General features: G+C 42.8%; 1 protein-coding gene across 2 annotated transcripts in view; it reads right to left on the reverse strand.

Annotated features, from left to right (window-relative positions):
* fgd (faciogenital dysplasia) overlaps positions 1–22,873 on the reverse strand; it is a 61,272-nt gene extending 38,399 nt beyond the window's left edge. Inside the window, exon 1 of one of the 2 annotated variants that reach the window (XM_008288229.1) lies at positions 22,466–22,873. In XM_008288229.1, the coding sequence (XP_008286451.1) occupies positions 22,466–22,487 (22 nt within the window). In that variant the 5' untranslated portion in view covers positions 22,488–22,873. Of the gene's footprint in view, positions 1–3,441; positions 3,522–22,465 lie in introns of those variants that run through there. The other variant, XM_008288230.1, reaches the window with a different exon arrangement.
* Between the last annotated feature and the right edge of the window lie 2,959 nt (positions 22,874–25,832).

The following is a 25,832-nucleotide window of genomic DNA, read 5'->3' on the forward strand; positions in this document are numbered from 1 at the left end:
TTTACAACAGGAGGCTACAATTAGAAGCAAACGGCCTCTTTATCCTGAAGGAGGTCAGACTAAAAAGATGCAAATATTACTACCGATTGAGTTTGGCAAGGAGGGTTGAGGGGGGGTGGCTGTTTGTGAACGAGTGTTTGCGTGTGATTTTTTTTTTCTTTCCCTCCTGTCTGATGCCAAAGTCTTGTACAAAGACAACATACATGCTTCAATGGAGACAAGAGAGCGCCTAACACTTTCCGACTGACTGCCCAGCGCGAATGGAGAAGTAAAAGACACACGGTCGCATGCACGCAAAAGATGTAAGGACGCGCATGATACTAGAAAGTAAAAACACTTGTGTCTCCTTACTACCCAACTTGAAGTACATGAGCCAAAGTTTAAACTGAGAGTTCAACATCACACAGGAAGTGTGCCTTTTGGAAATGGATGTAAAACAAAATGCATAAAGCACATGCTGTATTTCCGGGTCAATCCCGTAAATTCTTTGCTCCTGTCACATTTTTTTTTACTGCAATATAAATTCCTGCACTTGTATGGAAACAGCACAGTCATGGTTAGAAGGAGAGAGAACTAAAAACTGTCTTCTGTGCAGCACAACACAGGTAAAATGCCATAAATCATAAATAAGAAAAAACAAAAGTTGAATGTATTTGATTATTTATCTTACTAAAACTTAAAATACTGGGAAAACACGTGAAAAATTGTGTCCACAAGTGTTGCCAATACATAGTACAGATATTTTACCACTTACATTTTTATTCCCATACTTGTCTCTTATCTGCTTTGTGTAAACACATCCTGCAGCTCAACCCAGTTCAGCTAAAATGTCTCTGAATCTGCTCTGTGGGAAGGGTTTATATTGGCAAGTTTTCATATCAGACATGCAGAATAAAGTGATGTCAATGAACTCTCACAATTTTAAGCTTAGATTTGGCCACTTTTCCTGATACAACGATACATCACACACGACAAGTTCACTGATCGCCAAGAAGTTGAAAATCTGACAACATGTTCTTCTCAGCTTTGACAAATGATGTGATGTTGATGATTTCTTTTTAAGCTGGTATGTATCCAGCATGTTTTGGTGTTCAGAAGGTTAAGAGCTTCATCCATCATTACCTAATCACTCGAAATGTCTTTTTTGCTGATTCCTGTAATTATCATGCCAACTCTGCAGGAAATACCGTCACCAGCTCTAAGCGGTCGAGGAGCCCAGGTGTTCTGGGTTAACAGGAAGTTGTGGGTATAATTACCACCAGCGATGGAGTACACTAATCAGGCTGACTGTTAAACATGGTATCTGTGTCTGTTTGCGTGTGGTTCGGTCATTGTCACCACAAGTTCTCCAGCGTTTCTGACCAATATGAAACACTTCCTTCCTCCTTGTTTAACCGAGCAACGGAGAGGAAACCACAACTATGGCTTTGATGAGTTTACATCTACGTGACGTGGACGAAAAAATAAAAACAACTTCACCATTTTTGTTTCCATAAGAGGGAAGGAGTTGTAAAGAAGTGTCAGATGCAGAGCTACAAACAGAGCAATCATGAAAACGAATGACTTCCACGGAGCAGCTGCGCTCACAGTTACAGACCCACCCCTGTATTAAATACTTGTGGACACTGCGGGCTAAAGACATCCTCTCCTTTGGCTTTCTCTAAAAGTAAACCTGCCCAGACGTAGGAAAATGGGTGAAACATGACTCACTACTTTTTCCACTGCCCAGGGGTTCTGGGATTTTGCCTTTCACACAAGGTTACTGTGTGAGTCTTTGTATGTTGGCCTTGAGTACAGGCCGTTTCTACAAGGCGGCCTCACCGTAAATATCAGCTTATGGTGTTTATGGCTTGTCTGACAGCTCAGGATTACCTGGTTTTCTTGAGACTAGGTCACACAGGAGCTGATTCAGTTCATTTTTCACTTCTGATGTACGAAAAATGGTCATTTCAGCTTTACAACCGTTCGCCTTGAACAAATTGAAGTACTTGTTTTGGCAAAGTATCGGTGATTCTGGCACTTAGAGAAGTATGCTTTAAAAGGCTGTGACACATACTGGGATATACTTACTGTAAACAGATTTCTTAACTGTTAAAATTCAGCTCTCATTGCGATTTTGTCCATCCAATGTACAGTCTAAATTACCCACTTGAAGGTTGCCAAGATTATGCGGTTTCAGCAGACGCTTCCGAGGTTACACTTGCTTTAATTACACCTACAATAAATCCATCTAATGGACATGATCATGGCGATATATGAAAAGCTTGTTTCTACACTAATACTACCACCGATCTAAGAGGATCAGACCACTCGGATGCCAGCGGAGCCTGCGGTGTTCCAGGAAACGTAAGCAGCTGTACAACAGCGGCGTCGTACTACAGTTCACTCTATATGCCAGCCAGACTATGCGGCTGCTTGGCTCAGCATCGTCCCATTGATCTGGGTCAAAAGGTCGTTGATTAGACCGAGTCTCGCGGTCTCTAGGCGATGCCACAGTGTCTGCCACACACTCACACAGCTGCTGCCGGTCGCCATGGAAACACTCAGACTCCCCTCTCCTCAAAGACAACTCCCTAGTCAGCTAAATTATAGTGTGCCAAAAAAAAAAAAGAAAAACATCCTAAGAAACTGAGGACAAGCAATAACATATCAGTGGCAAATAACTGACAAATTAAACAAGGAGTGGCTGTCTAATCTGTTAAGCTTTAAATCATCTTGAAAATAATTGTCATGCTGCCATGTAATGACATCATTGAGCTGGTGGTGGTCATCAGTGTGTCACTTCAGCCGCTCCTTCAGTTTTCACTGCAAGTTGTAATATTGTGAGAGGAAAAACAATCTGCCTATTAAAGAGACAGCACAGAGGAAAAAAAAATACACATACATTGGCACAGTTTGCTGCTCACTGTGCTACTCGCCGCATATCACTTGTTCGAGGAGCCACAGGGCTCAGCTCTCACTCCTAATTACCCGGTGGAGTGTAGATGAAAGAGAAAACCAAACAAACTAGAAACTAAAAACATACGGATGCTGTCCCACTCAGAAATTCCCTGAAAAAAAAAAAAGCCCAAAAAAACACTGCAGGGAATCCAGGAATCAAGGCAGCAGAAAATTGCCCCCAATGCACGTTCTCAATAAAACATGCAGACTGGCATTTATATTTCAGGGGGCTGTGAGAATTAGCCCACATTCAGCAGACAGCTGCAAGCCCTCACACCCAAACATAACCCAGACTGAGGTTCGCCTTGGAGCAAATCACATGAATTTGGTGAAGCAGCAGCACCTGCTACGTGCAGTTCCACACAAACTAAACCGCACATTAACTAAAAGCAGAATGCATCCTTACGCGAGGCACAAGTGTGCGCATGAATACACTCATTCAATGATATATATGTGAAAAATCTAACGAGGAGAGATGATGAAGCGCCATTGGTAACTCACCAGCTGAACTCAGTTTGCCATCTACCTTTGATGCTTGCTCAGTTTTCACTCTCCGTCTGAAATCTCCGTAGCTCCCCCCCCGTCGTGTCCCACTGCGTCACACAAATACAAAAAAGCAGAGTCCGGTGTTGTCCGAGCACACGAGGAGTCTGGACGTTTTTCACTTGTGCTCTCAGGGAGACGGCATGAGCTTGCTGCTGCCGCGACTACTCCTGTTCCCTCATCGACTCTCTCTTACCACCACGCTTCCTCTCTCCCTCTCTCTCCTCCTCTTTCCTCCCCCCTCCTCCTCCTCCTCCTCCTCTTTCTCCTCCTCCTCCCCTCACGTCTACAAACACACTGTCCCTGCCCCAAAAAAAAAGGGGGGGAAAAAAAAAAGAGAGCGAGAGATGCGTTCCTCCTGTCCTACGCTCTCCCCGTCCTGATCCCCACACCATTCACAGCAACCGACCAAACAATGCCTTTGCTGCCGCCGCTCTGAAAGGAGCCCAGGAGCAGTTCTCAGCCGGCAATAATGCCTCCCCAACTGTCACCATGGAAACTAATGACGGTCCGGCCTGACTAGGAGGGAGGGAGGGAGGGAAGTGAAGAAAAAAAAAAAAATGGGGAGATGAAGAGGGAGGGGAGAGTTAAGTGAGAGAGAGAGAGAGAGAGAGAGGGAAGAGTGGAGGAGGGAGAGAGGAAAAGAAGTGGCTGAATGAAAGATGGGGGAAGTGTGCGTAAGTATCAGTGGGTGTGCCGGCACAGTTGTTGCATGAGTGTGTGTGTGTGTGAGGATATGAGTAAACTAGATGGGAGGGAAGGGTTTAGAGGAAATACTTCAGGTATTCCTTAGAAGCGTGGCACCCTGCAGGAGCGGTCTTCGTAATACGGCAGCAAATTATTCTGTTTTGTCAAGAATATGTAAGAAAACTGTGAAAACGCTCATGAAAGCTTCTTTAAAATTGCTTTTTTCAAACAATAAGTAATCCAACACCAAAAGATATTCAACTCACAATGATTTCAAAAAAAAAAAAGAAGCTCTAATTTTTTTTTTTTAAATAAATGACTGAAACAAATGATGTTATTTTTCAGCTGATTAGTTTGTCGCCATAAATAATCTGGATTTTCAAGTGTAAACAATATAAAAGCAGCAGATGCTCACATCGCTGCTACGCTTCACATAGTGAAAAATGCTCATCAAAGCTTGCCTAAAATTGCTTGTTTTGTCCTGTCAGTAATCCAAACCAAAACATAATAATCTCACAATGATTTTAAACAAACAAAAACACAAGCCAAAAATGATTGTGACTTAAACAAATGATGTTATTTTCAGTTGAGTGGTTCTTTCCCATTAATAATTTGGATTTTGGAGTGTAAATAATATAAAAGCAGCATATGCTCACATACGCTAACCTCCATCCATCTATTATCAAAACTGCTGTCAAAATCTTTTTGACTGATCCCTACAGCACTAGATCTTTTCTTAAAATAATTTGCACTTCTGATGTGTAAATACAGCATGTTGTCGTATGTCTTTGGGGAGCCAGTTTTCCACAAGTCTCTGGGGAGTACATCCACTTCCCCCCACAGACATGTGGATCACAAAAGCTGCCGGGATGACGCACCCAAGCTGCTCCAGCCCTCTTCATATGCACATATAATTACCAGCACCCCCTCCCCTCCATATCTCTGCGAGGTCCCCCCCCTCTCCCCGCTCAATGGCTGACATCGGCCTGAAAGACGGGGTGACATTACCCGACACCGGCTCTGAACCCAGAGACGAATGCCACCGATAACCATGGAAACACTGCCGGAATATCCCCCCAGTTCCAAAACGATAACAGGGCTTTAGAGCTGGGTATGAGGAGGCGAGTGGAAGAGATGGAGAACGTGAAACGTGCGTGGGGAGGGGGGGGGGATGGGTGGCTGTGTTTCGATTTAAATTCAGAAAACGCAGGAGCTTTAAAATTGAAGGGGAGTTGAGAGTGGGTGAGAGTGGGTTAAAATGGGCCCCGACTGATCCTCTTGTCTTGGCGCCGAAGCGACAGCAAACACATCCTCCTGTGTAAACCTCCTCACCTCCAGCGGCTTATTCTAGGCCACCTCTTGCCGAACTGATTGAAATTCTCGGCGTAGTGAATTATGCATCGCGCTGGACGGGTGGAACAGGTGCTGCTCTCTCCGCCGCAATACAGGCGGCTGCTCAACCCAGCAGACCTGAGGAGGTGAAATCTTCTCACGTGGGGGGAAAAGGACGAGACAGAGAATAAGTGCTGCAGCCGCCCTGGAGGGCAATCCAAAAAGGGGAAAAACCCATTTCAAATAAGAATAGAGCCTTGCCTTTGTGGGTTATCTAATGAGGCATGATGCTCATGCCCCCTCTTTACACCAAAGAGAGGAATGTGAGCTGTGGGTTAGAGAGGAATGTCGAACCTCTCGCCATCTTGCTACCTCTTTTAATCTTATATGAGGCAGAGATTGCTGCTCAACGTGGTATTCAGCTTCAAAAGGAGTAAATGGAAGATAGACTGTCACATTATTGACTGGAATAAGCCCACTGAGATAGAGATAGATTCACTGATGGGGACTAGAGATGGTAGAAGAGATGCAGTGAGCTGGCATAGTCCGTCTGCCCTTCTGTCACCCTTTGCTACTCTCACTAATTACAACAAAGATCTCTTTCCATCTGTCCACAAAGAGGAAACTTTGTCTGATTATTCACAGTCTCTGTTGCACACCCACTGGAATATTGACGGCTAAAACGAGTCTAAATCTTCTTTGCTCCACTAACCTAAGGAGGGCATCTGTCACACATCTGCCGAATGGGGATCACCAATAACACACTTCACTCCATCGCCGTGTTACTCAGACAGTTGTACAAGGATGGAATCTGGTTTATACGCTCAAAAATAGTATCTTTGTATTTAATGCAAAAATTAAGCCAATGAGACCGAACCAACACATTACTTGTTTTCCCCTCTATAGATTATACTGTCAAGAATTTGAAATATGTGTTGCCACCGTTCATTAATGGTGGTCCAACACAGACATACCCGACAATGCTGTCAACAATGTACAAAACATAACATCAATGCTGTTTGAACGCCTGTCAAAGTTCTGTCAACTGGCTTTCAAAGGACGTCGCTGAATTTGATCACACAAACACACACATACACACAGTTTTCTTCTCTTTATCCGGTTCTGGATGGCTGCGGGGGCACACTGAGGACTTAGCCCAGTTAGAGTCAGAGGGGACTCGGTACAAAAATCTGCATAGATAAATAAGTATGTTTGTGTAAATAGCTCAGATCAATCAGTAATGTGATGCCGTGCCACACTTGGTTTGGTTGCCTCAGCGCGAACCCAGCAGATGAAAGCCGGAAGGAGGACACTGGGCTGTTGTCATGGAGACAATTCACATTCCATAGCATGCCGACCCGACTCTGGGATTTTTCCAAAAAGTCCTCACACAGAAAGACACCACAGGCACACGTATAAATAAATCCACACACAACCATTTAGGCTAACACTTTCACACAAGCGTGAGCTGGGAAAATGAGCAACTTTCACATTCGCACGCCTCTGAAGGTCTCGGAGTCCCTGGAAGACACAACAACCAGACAAACCTCAGTAGAAGACAGAGGTCGAGGAAGGACGCAGCTTTAGTCTGCCACTGTAACTGACACACATTCATGTTGACTCATTAAGCCTCCGGATCAGCTTCCTCCAGGGGGAATCGCACTCACAAAGATTCAATAGACGGATCAATTAGAGCTTTCACAAGCAAATAAGATTAGATTATAGTTATGAAAGAAGACAGGTGAGCTCATGTGTCACATGTTATAGGTGTGACTCTTTTGTTCCTGTATAAAAAAAAAAGATTCTTTTATGGTCATTCCCAAATATCTGCCAGCTCAAATATTGACCCCGTCAACCACCTTTACCTCAACTCCTCAAACATTCAGCAGCTAAAAATCAAAGAGATGTTTTAAATTACTCTAACAAGCACACTGTCATCCCTCGTCTCTCAGGAGTCAGAGCCTCTCTTTAAAGAAGTCATTAATATTTCACCCAGAGGAGAATCTTTTAATTCATTATTAATATTTAAACTTATCTGCTGGGGAAGAGAGGTCTTATCTGAATTACAAAGAGGCTGGAGCCAAGCATAATCCGTGTGTTACGCCCCGACAGAAGCTGATGAAGTAGAACTGCTGCCCTATTCTGTCAAAGCTGAGCTGACTGCTGGTGGTGAGATCTAGAAAATGTATTTCTATGCTGGTCCCATACTGTGTGAGGCTGCCTGGCCCGAGGGCTCATGGTGGCAACGATGCAGAGCAGAAAGGGGGGAAAAAAGTAAAAACAGCTGGAAAAGAGACAATGAGATACTACATCCCTTAAGAAGAACACATTGCAAAAAGTAAGTCAAATTACCTATTCCCAATACTTAATAAAATACATCGTTGTATGATATTAAAAAAAAAGGAACAAATAAAAAATCACATTTCTCGATTTAGATAAATCTTTTACGTTGCAAACAACATTTTGACGTGTTTACATAATAATATTGACAACTACAGAAATAAAATATTTTATTGACCTTAAATGCAACTTTAGTTAATTTCAAACTTAACTGAGGCTGAGGTCACTTAATTACATGGCTCGATAACTTATTTTTTTCCTGGACATTTTCAGACAGTTAAGACCTAAAAAAACACCTTCGATTGTCGAGGGTAGACAATCTTAAAGACAAACTTAAATTAGCTTGTTGGTTGCACATAATTTCATTAGAAGTTGTCACAACACGAAACCAATAATGCAAACTGCTGCGTTAATTTTTGTGTTGAGCCCAAACATTAGCTCATAGAGTGCAGCAAAACAAATCAATATTGTAGATAATCCATCCATTATCTATACACCGCTTAATCCTCACTATGGTCGTGGGGGGCTGGAGCCTATCCCAGCTGACTTAGGGCGAAGGCAGGAGACACCCTGGACAGGTCACCAGTCTATCACAGGGCTACACTCAGAGACAGACAACCAAGCACACTCACATTCACACCTATGGACCATTTAGAATCACCAGTTAACCTCAGAACTGTGGGAAGAAGCCGGAGAACCCACGCTGCATGGGGAGAACATGCAAACTCCACGCAGAATGATCCCGGGCGTCCTAACCAGGACGCAATCTTCAAGCTGCGAGGCAACGGTGCTAACCACCAAGCCACCATGCAGCCCTACTGCAGAGAATGTTAAAGCTAAATCAAAAATTTAATAGCTGCAACAGCTTTTAAAACAAATTAAGAGAGTCTAGACTTCATCATCAATATCAGCATTAATAAAAGAACATTTTTGCATTCCTAATTGTTCTGAAATATTATTATATAAAGTATCCTGTGGCATGATAAAGATACCTCAACTGACTATAAGTCTTTTGTATTAAAATCTCTATTGGGACAATGTAACTCTATCAGCAGAACTGCTTTATAGCGACATCAGAATACCAAGATTTGTCACTGTACATGAAAAAAACTCTACAAACATATAAAAACACATTCCCATCTGCTTATTTCCGGTGCCCAACTAGTACTGGATTTTTGGTCCTGATGTTTCTATACTGTTACGATGCTATAGGAGTAATGACGTATGTTCATCAGTCTCTATTACTTCATTTAGGGCATTTAAACATTCATAGAAAATGGTTATTGAGTTCACTGTTGAAGAAGAAAGCCATTTTCTTATATTGTGATGGTAATAAACACCCATTACAGCAAACTTCACATGAGGACTATGAGTAAAATTTCTTCAACACTGACAAACAGCTTCTATACTATGGGTGCTTCTTTTGTTGGCGGTTAAAACCTTTCTTTGGTTTAATCCATTACATGCTCACAGGGAGCTGCTTTTCTAATGTGCTCCAATTTAATGCACAAAACTCAGTGGAACTATTATAATATAATTAGAGGGTTTCAATTATTTTATCTGGTGATCTGCTGTTCCACAACACTGCAATTGTGAAACCAGAGGGGTTTAGAATTAAGCAGCAGTCAGCCTTTCGCTAATGATCTCTGTGAGCTTTTGCGCGGCCCATCAGACGAGATGAGCAGGAAATCCAGGAGACAGTGAAGCAATATTAGAAATAGCTGACAATAAAAACAGAGGGAATGTTATTTGGACTGGATGCCTGTTCAGAAGTCAGATTATAGCTTTATATGCAAAGCAAAGTCTTTCTGCAGGATGTTAAATCGAAAAAAAAAAAAAAAAACTCTCACAAAAAAAAAAAAAAAAAAACTCTCACATTTCCATACACTTTGGAGATCCAGTTTATTACACACCAAATGTTCCCCTTCACTGCTGCTCGATCAGCTTCAAAGCTACAAAATTCTGCTTATGGAAAATCAATATGTAGTGTTGAAAGAGCTGTGATTGGTTTTCGAATGCCACACTGTTTATTTCCATCCTGTTACACTGCAGCGCTTTGTTTGGACGGCGTGTACGTCCTTGAGTATGGTCTTGAAAGGTGTGATGGAAGCGAACAACCCCATGATGGTTTGTAACTATTAAAGGTGTGACAGTGGATATATGTGTGTGTGTGAGGATGCACACATGAGCGTGTATCCACCCACTGTGGGTTCGGTCATCTGATGAGCTGCAAGCTCATCTCTCCCTACAGCGCCCAGATGGCCTGTGATTATGCACGGCTCAGTAGAGATTACCGTGCAGCAGAGATAGACAGAGAAACAGAGAGAGTAAAAATAAATAGTTCGAATGAGGAAAAAGTTGGCACAAAATGAAATGGAAAAAAGGTCAAAGGAATAGCGCGAGGGCGATGATGTGGTGCAGCGAGCTTCACGCAGCACAACATCAACTGAAGGCAAATATGCACAGAAACCCCACAGACACCTTGTTCTGCGTCGAAACAAAAAACCTGCAAAATTACAGGCTCAAGTTTCATGTACTGCATCATGCTTAAAGGAGCACGGGGATGGGGGGGAGATATATAGATATACGTGAGCATGTCAGAAGGGAATGTCTCTCGTAAGGAATACACACGAGGACATTTGTCACCAGCAGCAATGCGACATGATGGATCACACACAGGCAAGCAAAGCACACCCAAAAGAGCAGTGAAAAATGATCAACGCTTCACTGAACCAACACAATTTAACAGTGGATGTGTTTATTGTAGAGGGGGGGGAATGTACAGAATGCTGTCCAACGTACAGGCATATTTGCAACCCAAGAGATAAGAAATTAGTTTACATAAAAACCAGAGGCAGGAATATTTTCAGCATATTATCATCAACTTTTTTATTACGGTCACCTACTGGGGAAAAGCTGCAGTAACACACATCTGATTTAAACTCAACATAACAGTGAGAGCGAAGAGAGAATGCAAAGCATCCACTGCTGTGAACAGTCGACATATTTACGACCTCAGACAGCTCAGCTATCACAAACACTGAAACCGAGAGTAGCACTCAAGTCGCATTTCTTCCTCTGGATAAGACACAACAATGACGCAATCCCTCACTGAGTGTCATTTAGAGAAGCAAGCCCACAAGCTACTTATTCTAATAGGTTGGAAGCTTATTGCGGTTATGAGTGCTTTACCTATAAAGTGTATTGCTGGCACGCTCTACCCAGCTGTCGAGCAGATCAGATAACTGTGGCACACCTCTGGCTGTTTTTGCTTTTTGTTTATCACTTACCGAACGCGAGAGGACGCAGCAGCAGGGTCACGCCGCAAAGGGCCGGCATATGTGTGTGTGTGTGTGTCTTAACTTAATGAGACTCATCACTCACCCCTGAAGAGCAACACAGTGATAAATGGCAGGTTAACAACCTCCAGTATATCAAATTCATACTTCAAGGATGTTTTTGGAAGAAATTAATTATATAATAACGACAATTTAGCTTCAGGCGTGCAAAGCAGCCGGCGGGCGAGCAAGCGAGCTTTTCGAGGGAATCAGCTGACGTACCCGCTCGTCTACAAACACGCGTGCACTAAAACACAGATGCCAAGCAGGCCCAAGGCAGTCTGCTGTTTTATTACATTCTGACCTTTGGGGATCGATGTAAATCTAATGAAGAGCTTGTTAGTGAATTAGGGCTTTGACGGAAAAAAAAAAGAGAAAAAAAACGAAAAGGTAAAAGGCCTGAAATAACTGTTTGAGGAAGATAGTCCACAGCGGGCCACAGGAACAGGATCCATCTGTGTGGATGTAGCTCTCATCTCCTCATTAGGCACAGGGTGTCAGGACTGTCCTGTGATGAGAGCTGTGGCTGGGCAAGGCGTGCTGGGAGGGACACCGTTAGAGTGAAGTGGCCGTCTAAAACTCACAAGTTCAAATCCCTGGGTGATCTTCTAAAACAAAGGGAGGATCTGGGTGAAGCATCTTGACATCAGGGCGGGGAAATTCTCAACTGCTGTTGAAAATGCAAGTCATTTCAGCCATTAAAAGCAGTAAGACCAGAGCTATCCTGTTTCACCAGAGTCATTACAGAAGCAGAGCGTGATAAATGGCTGACGGGCTGTGCAGACTATAATAGGAGAAAAGAGAAGGAGATGGTGGAGAGTCACCCTGCTGTTGCCACGGTGACCTTCAGTGTGAAGCACCTCGATGTCACCCAGAAGCCGCTGAAGCTTCGGCTATGTCTGAATACCAGAGATACGGCGCCAGTAAGGCAGCAGAGAGTGCTGTCATATCCTCGGTTATACCAGCCTGAACCTACAAACATCAGAATTACATTATTGTTTAGCAAGGTTTTCAAAGATATTACATTTTGCTTCTGTTGTATTAAAGCAAAATTAAATAAAATATACCTGTCCAACCTTTGTCCCTAAGGTGTGCCTGTTTTCTCAAGGTGACTTTGCAGGTGGATTGTTTAGAGCATCAGTAAAAAATGTGCTTGTGGGGATTTTGGCAGTCTTAATGTCTTCTATCTCTTCAATCTCAGACTGACTTGATGGTGATGAGATCAGGCCTCTGATGGGAGACATGATCTGTTTTTGGACTTGATGTTCCTCTCGTCACTGATGAGAGTTCTTCATAAACTTGTCATGCTTAATAATAAATCCTAAAACGACTAATTGCCTCCCTGACAGTAACTTTTACAAAGAACTGTACTTGACCACTTTAACTAAACTGAAATTTGTTTTCCCTTCAAAAAACTCAATTTTGGAAATCTTAACGGAAAAAAAATCCAACCACACACACACACACACACACACACACACACAAAGGCAAAGATTTGACCAGGCATTTACAATTTTGTTGACAAATTCAAATTCTAGAGAATAAGGGCACAGTTTCCTGCCTTCTTTTCAGCTCTACCATGTACCAGGAATAACATGACAGCGCCATCTAGTGGTGCAACAGCAGCTGCACACCCAACACAGCAACATGTGCAGAGATCGCAGTGTGTGACACGACAAAATAAAAGAAACTCAAAGACAGAAGTTCATGTAGGGACAGCCGTTTGTCTTGCTGAGCAACTGTAAAAGCAGCTCTGGCTTAGAGTGACGGGAGGACTCTCAAAGCATCCGAGTTTATTCGGTTCAGATACATCTGCGGTCACAGTAAATCGCAACACCAAGCTCTTAGAGTGAAAGCAGCGTCTCTCCTCCTAACTCAAAGCGACTACAATACAGAAAGGCTGCAAACAGTACGATACTTTCACACTCACTTCCAGTAGAGCCTTATACTGCACTAAATGAGAGCCCTGTTCAAACAGCCGTGCCATTTAAAAGAAGGAGCTACTCGGTGACAGGCTAAGACTGGTGGTGTGGAGGAGAGACGAGAGCGAAGGAAAGTTTAGAGTTTCCTGCAGACTGACAGGCCCTGAAGCTGTGTGTGCAGTCAACTAGTGTAAAGTGTTAAAAAAAAAAAAACAATAATTAAAAATGTTTAGCGTGTAAGTGTTGGCTTTTGGTTGCAGAACCTAGTGCTCTGACAAGATTTACTCAGTAACAAAAATACACAGGCTTAAAGGAAGGAAGAGGAAAGAGGGCGAGACAATGGTTAATCACAACAGAAGGGCAGAGCAGAGGGGGGAGTGGGGGGAGCTGGGAGGGCACCCAGGGGAGAGAGCATGGAGAATTGAACACAGGCTGCCTTTGTTGGCTGCAATCAGCCAGACTAGGAAGACATTTACAACATGGTTTATGGCTACATCAGGTGAGCGAGTGTGAATGGAAGAGTGTGTGTGTGTGTGTGTGTGTGGTGATTAGGTGGAGGCTGGGGGTTGGGAAGGGTTTAACCTCGGAGAAAGATCAAGGATCGAAAGTCCTGGAGGAGCCCCCCACGGCTGCAAATCATGTTTAATTTACATTAGTGCTGACCATTCTCTAAAGCACATCCGTTTTTACATTGATTTCCAACCTTCTGGGCAGCAACTGTGTCATTTTACTCGAGTATAAAATTAAACTTGTGGACATTTGATATGGGTGATCAATATCATTGTGAAAGCAACACCATCAGCATGCGGAAATGATGCTGATGGTCAGCGGAGGTGAGCTAAAGGCTACACCAACGTTTATAGGAATGGCAGTAAAACAAGCGGAAGGCATGTAACGCAAGAAATAACTAAACTCACATGGCCGTGTTTGGTTATTGACTGACTTGTTTTCACTGTATGTCTCAGCAGCTGACTTTTACACACAGATGAGCGTCCTTGAAAGCAACATAACAGGTTGGGTGTTGTTGTTTTTTTTTGCAAAAGTTCCTTCTCATAAACAGAATGCCACGTAAAATAACAGAAACTCTCGTAAACCTAAAAGTTTTTGGAGGATTTTTATGCCACTGAGAGATCTATGGAAACCGACTTCTGCCTGGAGGATTATAAATTATGAATCCAAGAAGAAAGAGCCTTGCCAATACTGGACTGCTGAAACGTGGATCAATAATAATAACAATAATAAAAAAAAAAGGCATAAACAAACTTTATGAGAATCCCTTAAAGGATAAGGCTGGTGGTATAGTCAATATTTTGTTACCTTCAACAAATCACATGTCAAAAGCAGTTGAAGTCAACTGGTCGCTGCTGAGAAGGTAAATCTTTAAAAACTGACCATGAATATGTACGCTGAGGCAGAAACTGTGGATCTGTGCATTGTTTGAACAGGAGGCTATTTTCAGCAGCTAATTGGTTCACAAGAGACAATTTATGGCCCAACATGTCACACAGCACAATAGTGTGGCTCATTGATGTTTTCGGACAATTGCTGAATCAGCGATATCAGGCTCAGCATACACAGACAATAGATACATTCATTTCAGCTTGCAGAAGTGTCACCAACATGCACCGCATTCTGAGTGGACATTTACTCAATACAAACTTCCGATGGGTAACAAATTAAAGAAAAAAAACAACATGAAAGTGTTTAAGTAAGGTGTTGGGCCACCATGTGCCACCAGAACAGCTTTAGTGCATCTTCATTGATTGTTTGAGGCTCTGAAGTGTACTGGAGGGCAGGAACACCATTACTCCAAAAGATATACCCTCATTTAGTGTTTTGATGGTGGTGGTAGACAGCGTTGTGTCAGATGTTGGTACAAAGTCTCACACAAGTATTGAAGGCCATAGCATCTGATTCCCAACATTTTCATGCTAATCAAATCATTCAGTGACCCCTCCTGACCTATTGATGGAGGCATTGTCAACCTGGAAAAACACCACTGCCCTCAGGATAGAAATGTCACTCGTGTATTGATTTGAAATGACCCTTCTTTTTAAGGGGACAAGTGGAACCAACCCAGACCAACAAAATGGCCCCACAGCATCAGACAGCCACTGGACCCTGCCACTTTAAGGGTCACATGCACTCGCTCACTTGTCAAGAATATGGTGAAGGATGGCTCATCTGTCCATATCATGTTTCTCCACACCTCTGTGAGTTTTTGCACCACTCAGCTGTCAAATGTGCATCCATCTTTGTTATGCTGGGTTCATGCACTGCAACCCTACTCCGGGATCCCTCTCCATGTAATTGTTGAATCAGTGTTCTTGCTGACAGCCTGATCACGTCCTGCATTGACATTCTCAGTTACCTGAGCATTAATGCACAAGCATACAGTGTGTGCTGTCAGATCCAGTTTACTTATGTCTTCTCCACAGACCTGAATGTAGAAGTCACTTTAGTCAATGTTCTTATTGAAATATTAGAAGGCTATTTTTTTTTTTTGACTGAAGCTCCTGCCATCTGTGCCATAACAATGAAACCTCTTATAAAATCACTTAGATCTTTTCCTCATGCCATTTTGACACAAACCGGGAATGCTCAACATACTCATACATGCCACAGAGTATAAATGGATGGCAACTGTGCAATGCAGTTCTCCTATATAAAAACATTTGCATCTCTTGTGTTTCCACAAAGTTATTCAGGTTTTTCCTTTAATATGTCACTCAGCTATATGCATTAGAAATACTCTTTCTAAATAATGTCAAACATGTACTATGCATATCTCAGTTTCCCCTTACTTATCGGCCATGCTGGTATATTTATCTGACACAAATGCAGCAACACTATTTTTCAGAAAGCTCATGCTGGCAAAAGTTTCAAACAGACTCCCCCAGACTGCCTAATTTGCAAAGATTCATTTATTAGCAATGTTTCTGTGCTAGACCTACAGCAGGCAAATGGTTTGGGTGTTGGTTGTTCAGTGGTGGCTGTGACTCAGCCACCAGAGAACATACTCCACATACCATAGTGAGGCATGATACACAAAACATTCCAGAGAAAATAAGAGTCATAAATACAGTGCTTAACAAATTTATTAGACCACCATCCAATGTAAGGTTTATGCCGCAGCTGTAATAAATTCACAGCATTGGTAATTACCAAAACCATTTTTTTATGTTCCCGTAATGATTAATACACCAGTATGTAGAAGCTCTTTAACCAAAGTGATATTTTTAATGCTAAAGTATAATTATTATTGTTATCCATGAATTTTCAGATTACTGTTTTACAAAAACACAGAAAAATAGTAAAGCACATTATTATTTCTTAACTAAGATGTCAAATTATAGTTATTTACTTGCATTCCTAAACAGAAAAAAATGTTTTAATGATTGAATGTTGTGCTTGATTAATTTCTGACTTCTCAGAGAAGCCCAGTGAGCGGGTTCACATTCCTGTTTAAAATGGTAAAACATCGAGAGCTGAGTGTACATTAAAGCACTTCATGATGCTGGATGGTCTTATACATATACAGTGCTTAACAAATTACACAGTTGGTCTAATAAATTTGTTAAGCACTGCACATCACAAAAAATATTAACATACAAGGATAACATGGGTTACTTATGAATGCTTAAAACCTGCCGAGGGCCAAAACAGCATTCTCGGGAATAACCTTGACTGACAGGTTGCATATGTGGAATAACCTTCAAATGCAATAAGGCAATTCTCCAAAAAAACAACCTAAGCAGACAACATTAAATACAGCAAAAAGAAAAGGTGAACATAAATTATGATTCAGCGCAATAATAAATTACCGCCAGACCCTCAAGAGTACAATATATAATACAGTCAGCATTTAAGCTTCCAGGATCCATGCAGGATTAATGTATGTATGTAATAATAGAATGCTGATGCTAACCATTTAACCTAGAGGTGACCTCCACCTGGCTCTTTCTGTCTCCCCCTCCTTCCCTCTCTACATCCCCCTTGCCTCACCCCAGTGTGTACAGGAAGCCCTGATTCCAGAGAGCCTGCTCTTCTGATGATCAGAGAGTCAAAACACAATGCCTTCAGTGTGCTTAGAGAAGGAGCTCGACTCATAAAATGCACACACACACACACACACAAAGGCAGAGAAATAGAATGGAACATGCTTTTACTATTAGGCCTCTGTTTTTTTTTTTTCTTTCCATATGACTTTCCCAGGAAAATCCCCCTCATCAGGGTAGGTCCATTCCAGACAGACAGCAGACGGCAGAAGAGGCACAGATACAGATGGACACAGAAGGCTTTGACCTTCTAGTGCCACGACTGAGACGCAAACTTTCAGGGTGTGAAGGACTACTGAAATGGGATCAGATCCCAGGGCATAAATTGCTGATTTCAGATTATTTCTTTCCATTTTTAGAGCGACCGCGGAGAGTCACTCAATTATCCTCAATATGCGCCCCCGATCTCAGAAGCTTAAAAGTTCTCCAGACGAGCATCTGGCTTACATACGATTTGATACATCTAGACGACCAGGATGAGATTAATTCAGTCTCGGGGGTAATGCTCAGCATCTAACATGTCAGTCCTTTATTGGGTGACACCAAGTAATTCTGTTCATTTCTAGAAGGCCTCAACAGTTGGTACCATTTAGGAAAACTAGGTCACTTCCGCCTTCTGTGTATGTGTGCGCGAATGTGTGTGTGTGTGTGTGTGTGTCGGCCAGACCCTAAGCCAAGAGACCTCCAGTATAAACATATTGTGCAGGAAGGACTGCTACTCTGAACAGAAACATCCTAATACCAAACAGTATTTGACTCAACACTCCTGCTATCCTCGCTGTCAAACTCCAGTTCACACATTAATTAGTTGGTTAAAAAAAGAAAAAAAAAAACACTCAAGCAGCAGTGTGACCTTCTGATGTGACAGTAGCCTGCACTCTTTGACAGAAATGGGGTGGACAAAATAACAGAGACTCCTGGAAACAGCCTCAAAAATGATCATTAAGTTGAATTTTTTCCAAAAGAAAAAAAAAGATCCCTATAACTTTAATGAAGGTGGGATTTATGGTGTTGGACTGCAATAGTTTATCTTGGTGTACCTAAGAATCTGACAGCTGTTTTATTTTATAACACTACAACATTAGTGTCTGCTTGGGTCTCTTTATGACAGATGCCAAAGCAAACTTCAGTTGACAGATGAGTCAGAAGTGCAATAAATATAATTCTCATACAATCATTACTATTAATCATGATTATTTACCAGGACTTAACATTAATCTAAGGAGCCCCAAGATGATAAAATAACAATAAATATATTTTAAAATGTACTGTATTCACCTTTTCTGGCTTTTAAATTTCACTTCCCCCTCTCCAAACCACTGAAATCTCTCAAATGAAAGGAATAGAAAAAAAAAGAAGCCATCTTCGGTTGAGCTACAATAAGGTCATACTTTGTGATGAGGTGTCACAAGAAGATAGTGCCTCATATTTGGGTTAGGAACTGCTATAGGCTGTTTCTAACTAAATGGAGCAGTAGGTGTGGTATAAAGTTGTGACATTATACCTTTTCACTTACTTTACAGACTGTAAAACAATAATGTGTAATTGCATGTTGATGTGACAACAATTCTGCAACACAATTCAAACACACCTTACAAAGAAGTGGTGCAAGAACCTGCTGAGCAGGAGTGTCAGTGTAACTCCACAATCTGTTCACTGTGGCCATACATCAAAACAAACCAGTTTCTAATCCCACCCAGTTGAGTTTAAACGCCTCAGTTTGTGTGTAAAGTCATTATCCTCGTGTAAGCGTGCGTTATGTGCGTTGGCTTGGCCACAGTAGACTAATGTCACGCCGGCAGACCTAATAAAACCCAATCTTGATCGAGCGCTAAGGTAGATGTGAAGTCATTTAACACAAACCCTCCAGCAGCTTGACATGACAACAGACATTTACAGTCTATTAAAGCTCTGGCAAATACGCTGAAGGTTGAGTTTATGGGTGTGTAGAGCGAGTACACAGCGAGCTGTTACTAGGCCTGAGCAGACAGCTGGATTATTTAATAAAAGAATCTGTTCTTAAGATATGAACACCTTCCGTGCAGACGCGCAGCACAGTGCAGAAAAACAACTTCTCAAAAACGGCCTGTCAGAAAAACTTTCAATCACTTCTGAGGCCTCACGCAAACACAAACTTTCAGTGTCGTCTCAGCTGAAGCCTTCGCAGCAGCGGGACCCACACATGACCACCATTAGGAAAATCAATGTGACACTCAGGCAGGCCGGGAAAGAGCCTGAAGCTTCTGAATGGAACTGAGTCATGCTGTCTCACACACACATGAGTAGATGAGAAAGAGACGTGGAGGAGCAGAGACATGTAGGGGATATCTCAGGGATTGGCTCTTACGGGAATACGCCAAGTTGGTCTGTTGGGTCAGTATTAATCAACGCGGTGTTTGCCTCCGTGTAAACACAAGTCATAGTAGCTGCCTGGCGCCGCTCCATGTAGTTCTCACATCTTTCAGCAACAAAGGATACATCAGGAGCTAATACTAGCTGCTGATTTTACCTCTTTGCAAGTGCGGAAATGCCAAAGACGCGTTTGTAATGTTGACGAAGCAGTTCATGGGTCTCTTTAAGTGGCTATAATTAATAATTTTAACACGGCTCTAATGACTAGTGAAAAGAGAGCGCGTGTTGCAACAAATCATTGAAATCTGTGGTTTCCCGCAGCTCCTTTCAATTCATTGTTTTGATTCACTCAACAGCAAGTACAGTTAAAAAAAACACACATATAATTATTTTCTAATAGAAGCTCATTAATCCAGGCTCAAACAGAAATGCAAACATACAAATTTGTGATTTTTATGGGCCTTATGTATGTGTTTGCACAGTTATTCTTGTAAAAGCAGTTGAACCTCCAGCCCTGTACAACACTCCGGTTAGTGAGCATAGGTTTGGTTTTTGTATGTATATAAAGTCTTCTATATACAGTCTATGGTGTCACTGTGCGGCATTATGACACCTCACAGTGTCTGCAAGACCCCTGCTGTATATATGTCTATATTTAAAATAACTGGTCGGCTACGTACAACCCAAAGCGAGCTGGCACTTGTAAAATTAGAAGGAATGCACATCAAGAGGAACATTTCTTCCATTAAATGTATGTGATATCTCGAGCGGGAACTCCCTTCACAGAGGATCAAAACCGTTACTTTTATACAACTGTGTAAAATTCAAATGCAATTATAAAATACTTTTGCTTCAGGGCTGCTGCTACTACGCATCAGACGAGGCTAATTTCTCCAGATGTCCTGCTGCCAGTGCCACCCATGGACTTGATGGTGTCTCCATCCTCATCACCTTACAGCTAAACTAAACAATCTCGCTCCAATCTTGCAAATACTTGTGGCAGTTTCCACTTCTTTTTTTTTTTTTCTTTCTGCTGGGCAGATAATATTCTCACCATCCTTCCCTCTAACTCCTGTGCTGTGTGTTTATCTAACGCCGAGGGGAGGTGTTTACATTGGCTCAGTTAAACACAGACAGGCCCAATAGCCTTTTTGTTAATAATAAATAACCTAAACAGCCACGCAGGACGTCCACGCTGGAGCATCTCGCTGCCACACATGGACCACCATTGTCCTGCGCTTGTGGCGGACACACTCGCCCACTTTTGACGCTGGCGTAAACAGAGTGTAAGACAGAGAGCTGAAGCTTGTCAGGAAAGTTTTATGGAGTTGGAAACAACTCTGAGGATTGAGGTGGACCTCAAACTGAGAAGCATGCTATCTATCCCACCGCAGTTTATTTGTGATGTGGTTTGTTTTAATAGATTCTCCAATGATTTGATGCAAGCAGCCTACAATCCTTTTGACCCTCCCATCGTAAACACAAAAATAAGCATTAGAGAGCGCAACGGGCTGATTTGGAGTTCCCATGTGGAAGGAATAGAGCTGAGGGGAAAAGAAATTTTAAAAAAAGAAGAAATATTTCATGTGATGGCAGTTGCAATGGAGTGTGTGTGTGAGAGAGAGAGGGGGGGTTTAATAAGGCAGGCAGAGAGAGAGATGAGGGGGCAGAGATTGATCTGGGACAGTGTGGGAGAGAAAGAGGGAACTGCATTAAAAAAGAGCAAGGCCTTGGGAATGAATGTGTGTGAGGGGGAGAGAAACGATACACTGCTGGACTGCCGGAAAAAGAGAAGTCCGCCAGGAGGACGGCAGATCGATCCCTCCCCTGAGTCTCACAACAAACACGCTCTCTTTCTCTCTCTGCATAGCTCACCTCTGCTGCAGCCCGATATCGTCCCATCAGCACTTCATCTCTATCACTCTCTCTCTCTTATACCCTCCCCCCCTCCCCTCCTCCTTTGTCTGCATGCTACCACTTTATTCTGAGGCCTCCTGTGAAAGATCTTGAGATTTTGCCGAATTTTCTATGGAAGTTTGGTTCTCACACTACTAACTCATTGTGTTGGGCTTGATAGGAATATTAAGGCCAAACGCCCCAGATCTGTCATCTGCACACACCATGCAAAAACCCAACGCACAACACATGAACAATGATCTGGACACGGCAAATAATGAGTGGGCCATTTGTAGAAGACAGACAGAAAGAAAAACAAAACCAAAAAAACCCACCCCCGCCTTTGTGATTGTGGTGGAACAAAAATGCGAGCGAGGCTTCTTATGAATTTATCTCACCATCAAAAATAGTGCTGCCCTCAGTAGAGAGAGGAAACCACAGGGTGACACACAACACATCCTCCTACCATCCAACAAGACAGATGGACAAACTTGCAGAAACTTTCAACACATCTCATAAGATCTGCATCACACACACACACACACACACACACTCCTCCAGTCAAATCACATTCCTCACAGGGACACTGTGGCTCTAATAACCACACATATTACAGTAAGGACAGCAATGAATGAGTCTGATCATCATTATCAGAAATCAGTGTGGTTTCCGTTTGATTTCCACTCATGTAAACACTTATTACACACACACTGTGCTGGTGCTGTTGGTGTGTGTGTGCTGTTTCTACCCAGGATCAGTCAGATCTGGGGGGGCAACACTTGGAAGTCCTACTGTCAGGCTTTTTGCCTTTTCCTGCTCTTCTTCCCAGCTTCAAAATCTACACCATTAACGTTGAATTTTGTATTTACGAAGCGAGCAAAATATAAAAACCAACTCCAGGGAGCTGATGCGGCCCTGCAGCTGCCCCGTTGACAGCTGGCAAAAGCATTTTGGAATTCAAATCCTGTGCGCAATACTAGCCGTGGCCATTTGGAAACAAACTTAAGGAAAACCGCAGAGAGGAGAAAGAGTTTGTTAAGAAGAGCAACTCACTTACCCGTAGCTGAAACCCCCTGCATTTTTCTTTTTTGCACAAACTTCCTCTCTGGTCTTTCTCTGCTGAATCCGTGCTTTTTTTCCCTCGGAGAAACTGGCAGCAGCAGCAGCAGCGGCGGCGGCGGCTCCAGCGGACGGTGGACTGAACTCGGAGGAGCGCCTGCACTTCAGAGCCTCCCCCCCTCTCCCCTCCACCGTCTCTCTCTCCCTCCTTTCCCCTGCTTTTTCCTGTTCGCCGACAAAAACACACGCTCAGAGCCGCCGAGGACACTTCATGGCTTCCTAACGGACGCGAGAGATGTGATCCGGGTCAGTTTTCTTGTTGCAGAAAAGGAGCGGTGTATTCCTCCATGAAGCGCGTTCCTCCTCCTCCTCCCTCTCCCGAGACAGAACTCTCTCCTCTGTGCCGCTGGAAAAAAAAAAAAAAAAAANAAAAAAAAGAAAAAGAAAATGCGCGTTCCCGTCGGTGCGAGGCGCGAGCACGACAACCTCATTCATTGATAATGAAAGCATTGGAGGGGGGGAAAAAAAAACAATAAGCAATTTAATTCTATCGCTTTACAAACCACTTTAAAGCAGCCTGAGCGTTTAGTTTCCTATAATTCATCATTTCATGTTTCTATTTTTATTTGCAGCCATGATTTGGCTCTGAGGCATGACATGGGCTGTCACGTGAAGTCATGAAAAGGATGAGGCCTATTTCAATAGAAGGCTCTGCTCTGAAAACTCCACATCTGCCCATTAGTGTGGAAAAAAGAAAAAAGAAAAAGATGGTGGAACATGAATACTAACTGGCACTGCATTTCCATGCCACTGCTCAGGCTTTCTCCTGATCTTTTAATTGATCATCATGAGTTTTTCAGAATGCTCAATGAGCGCTTTCTGCTGATTCTGTGAATCATTGTAGAGAGTAATGAGGAACTGACAGAAGGAGAAAGCAAATCCTGAATTTGTAGGTTGTAAGAGTCAGAAAATGTAGTTGTATCCTGTGATCACGTTCATCCAGAAGCTGAAGTGTGGTGTTTCTAAGGATGTTACTTCTTGGAAGTAGAGTGAGATTATCAGCTGTGCTACTTGCAATCATGGAAAGTACAATTACTCATCGGGCACATATGCACCTTTCTTGAGTATTTTTTCGATGGCTATTTTTTGCATGACAGCTGTAGCAACGTCTTAGAAACTTATTTTACATCCTGAAAAAACATGACAAAACTGATAAAATCGACCAAGAATTCACAATTTTTGCATTGCAGCCCTTATAAAAAACATTGATATCCACTAAACTTTAGATAATTTCATTTAAATGACTGCTTGAGCATAAAAGTAGTAAATTCATCCAATATTTTCCAAAAAAAGCCAGCATTTGTAAAGCAAATTTCTCTTTCGAACTCATTAGGAGAAGGCCGAAACCTCTTTCAGCTAAAAAAAAAAACTAAACAGGAAACACAATAGCACCAACGAGCTCCAACTCCAACAGCTACAACAGTAATGCTCTGATGCATCACTGACAGTTAAATAATGTAAAATGTTTTAATATATCACTCACAGGTGGCCTTTTTTTTTATTAGAACCACTACTTTAAGTACATTTTCCTTCTAATACCTCTGAACTGTATGTTTGTTTTTCCTTGATGTTACTACTTTTGAAGCCATTCTTCAGGAGCGTGCGGCTGCTGACCTTGCATACCCCTCTCTGTGTCTGTGTCTATGTGTGCAGCACCCCCATCTTTTTCAAACTCGTGTCTATTCAGCCACGCACCATTAACCCCTTTTGTGGCTGCTGCTGTTGCTGCACACTTGTCGTCAGCCTCAGATCAACACAGACAACAGCAGGGACTCTAATGATAATGCCTCCCTGTCTGGCTTCTTGCCAGGCACAGGGCGACTTCATTGACCTGTACGCCTCTCTAATAAACTAGCGTATATATTTCACCTCCTCTTGCATTTACTCCAGCACCCTGACTGCACGCTTGTCACATATTTCACTAAACATGGCTTCCACTTTGCAGACACAAGCAAATACAAGGATAGAAAGGCATTCTCAGTTTGCTTTAACCGTACAGTTTTGTGCTTTAGAGATTGATTCTGTACGTGTCAGTGCAGAGTCTGAGAGGCCAAGTGTTTTGTGGATGACTGAACTCGAGTTTTAAATAGACCAGGGGCCCGGTGCCCCTGAGTGCATGGAGCTGCCTGTCAGTCTGTCTGGGGCATGCTGGTCCACAGAAAGCAGAACACCAAACAGCCCCCTGGGATACATCCTCTGCTCCGCTTCCCTGGGGCTCCTCCACTCACAACTACAGAGCAGCATTCAGACACAGGGAGGAAGGAGGAAGAGAGAGGAGAGAAGAATTAGAAGACGAGAGAAGGGGAAAGGTGAGAGACAGAAAAGGGGAATATATGAAAAAAGACAATTAGGACTAACAAAGAAAGAGGACTGGAGTGGCAGATGAGCAGTCAAGCTGAAAGATGGGTGTGAAAGTCGAGACAGATAAGTGTGAGATGAGCCACCTCGAGCTTTTTGCACTTATCTGAATCTCTCACGGTGTAAAAGCCCCAATCAGATGACTAATCACACTCTAGGCCGGGGTGCCAGTCTCTGTTCGTTCACTCTTTTCCAGGTGCAAATTAAAGCCTCGCGTAGATTGAATCAACACTTCATCTGTTACTTGCTGTCATTTTGAGACCACACCAACAGCTGCGTGGAGATAATACAGACAAGATCTGTGAGTCACAGCAGGGAGGACACTCACACCCAGAGTCCACTGTCAGGACTCAGGAATGTTTAAATGCATCATCAAGCTGAGCTCACACTCCACAGGTCGTAAAATGCTAAAATCCTCAATAGCATTAATTCTGCTCCAGCAGTGCTGTTGAGAAATGTGTGTGTGTTTAAAGCAAGTCCATGTGAGGCATGTGTGGTGCTGATGATTGGTGTTGCAAGTATGGACCAGCTGATCGCAACTCTCTTCAGGCTCCTCATAGATTTATCACATGACAGCGCTGGCTGACACACAGAAAGAAGACTCTTTGTGAGCGCTCACAAACACTTAGCCTGTCTTTTAAGGCCAACAATAGACCTTAAAGTTACTTTTAGGGACTCAAGCTGTAGTATGGCAACCCCAAGTGGTGGAAGTTGGTAGTGCATCAGCTGAGATATGAAACAGCTGCTCTGCTGCATGAATCCCCCTCCACCCAGGGTTTAATCACAGCACCTGCATATTAATAGAGCAGGACCGGTGCCATGGAATGAAGCCTACTGACCCATATTTCCTTTGCCAGATGAGGGAGGATATAAGAGAAGACTGGCACCAACAAAAGCTCCGCTGTTGCTGCAGTGATGTCACTGGTTGTCAGTGAATTAAACTTTTT

The sequence above is a fragment of the Stegastes partitus genome, unplaced genomic scaffold (genome assembly GCF_000690725.1).
Source record: "Stegastes partitus isolate 25-593 unplaced genomic scaffold, Stegastes_partitus-1.0.2 Scaffold548, whole genome shotgun sequence".
Lineage (NCBI taxonomy): Eukaryota > Metazoa > Chordata > Actinopteri > Pomacentridae > Stegastes > Stegastes partitus.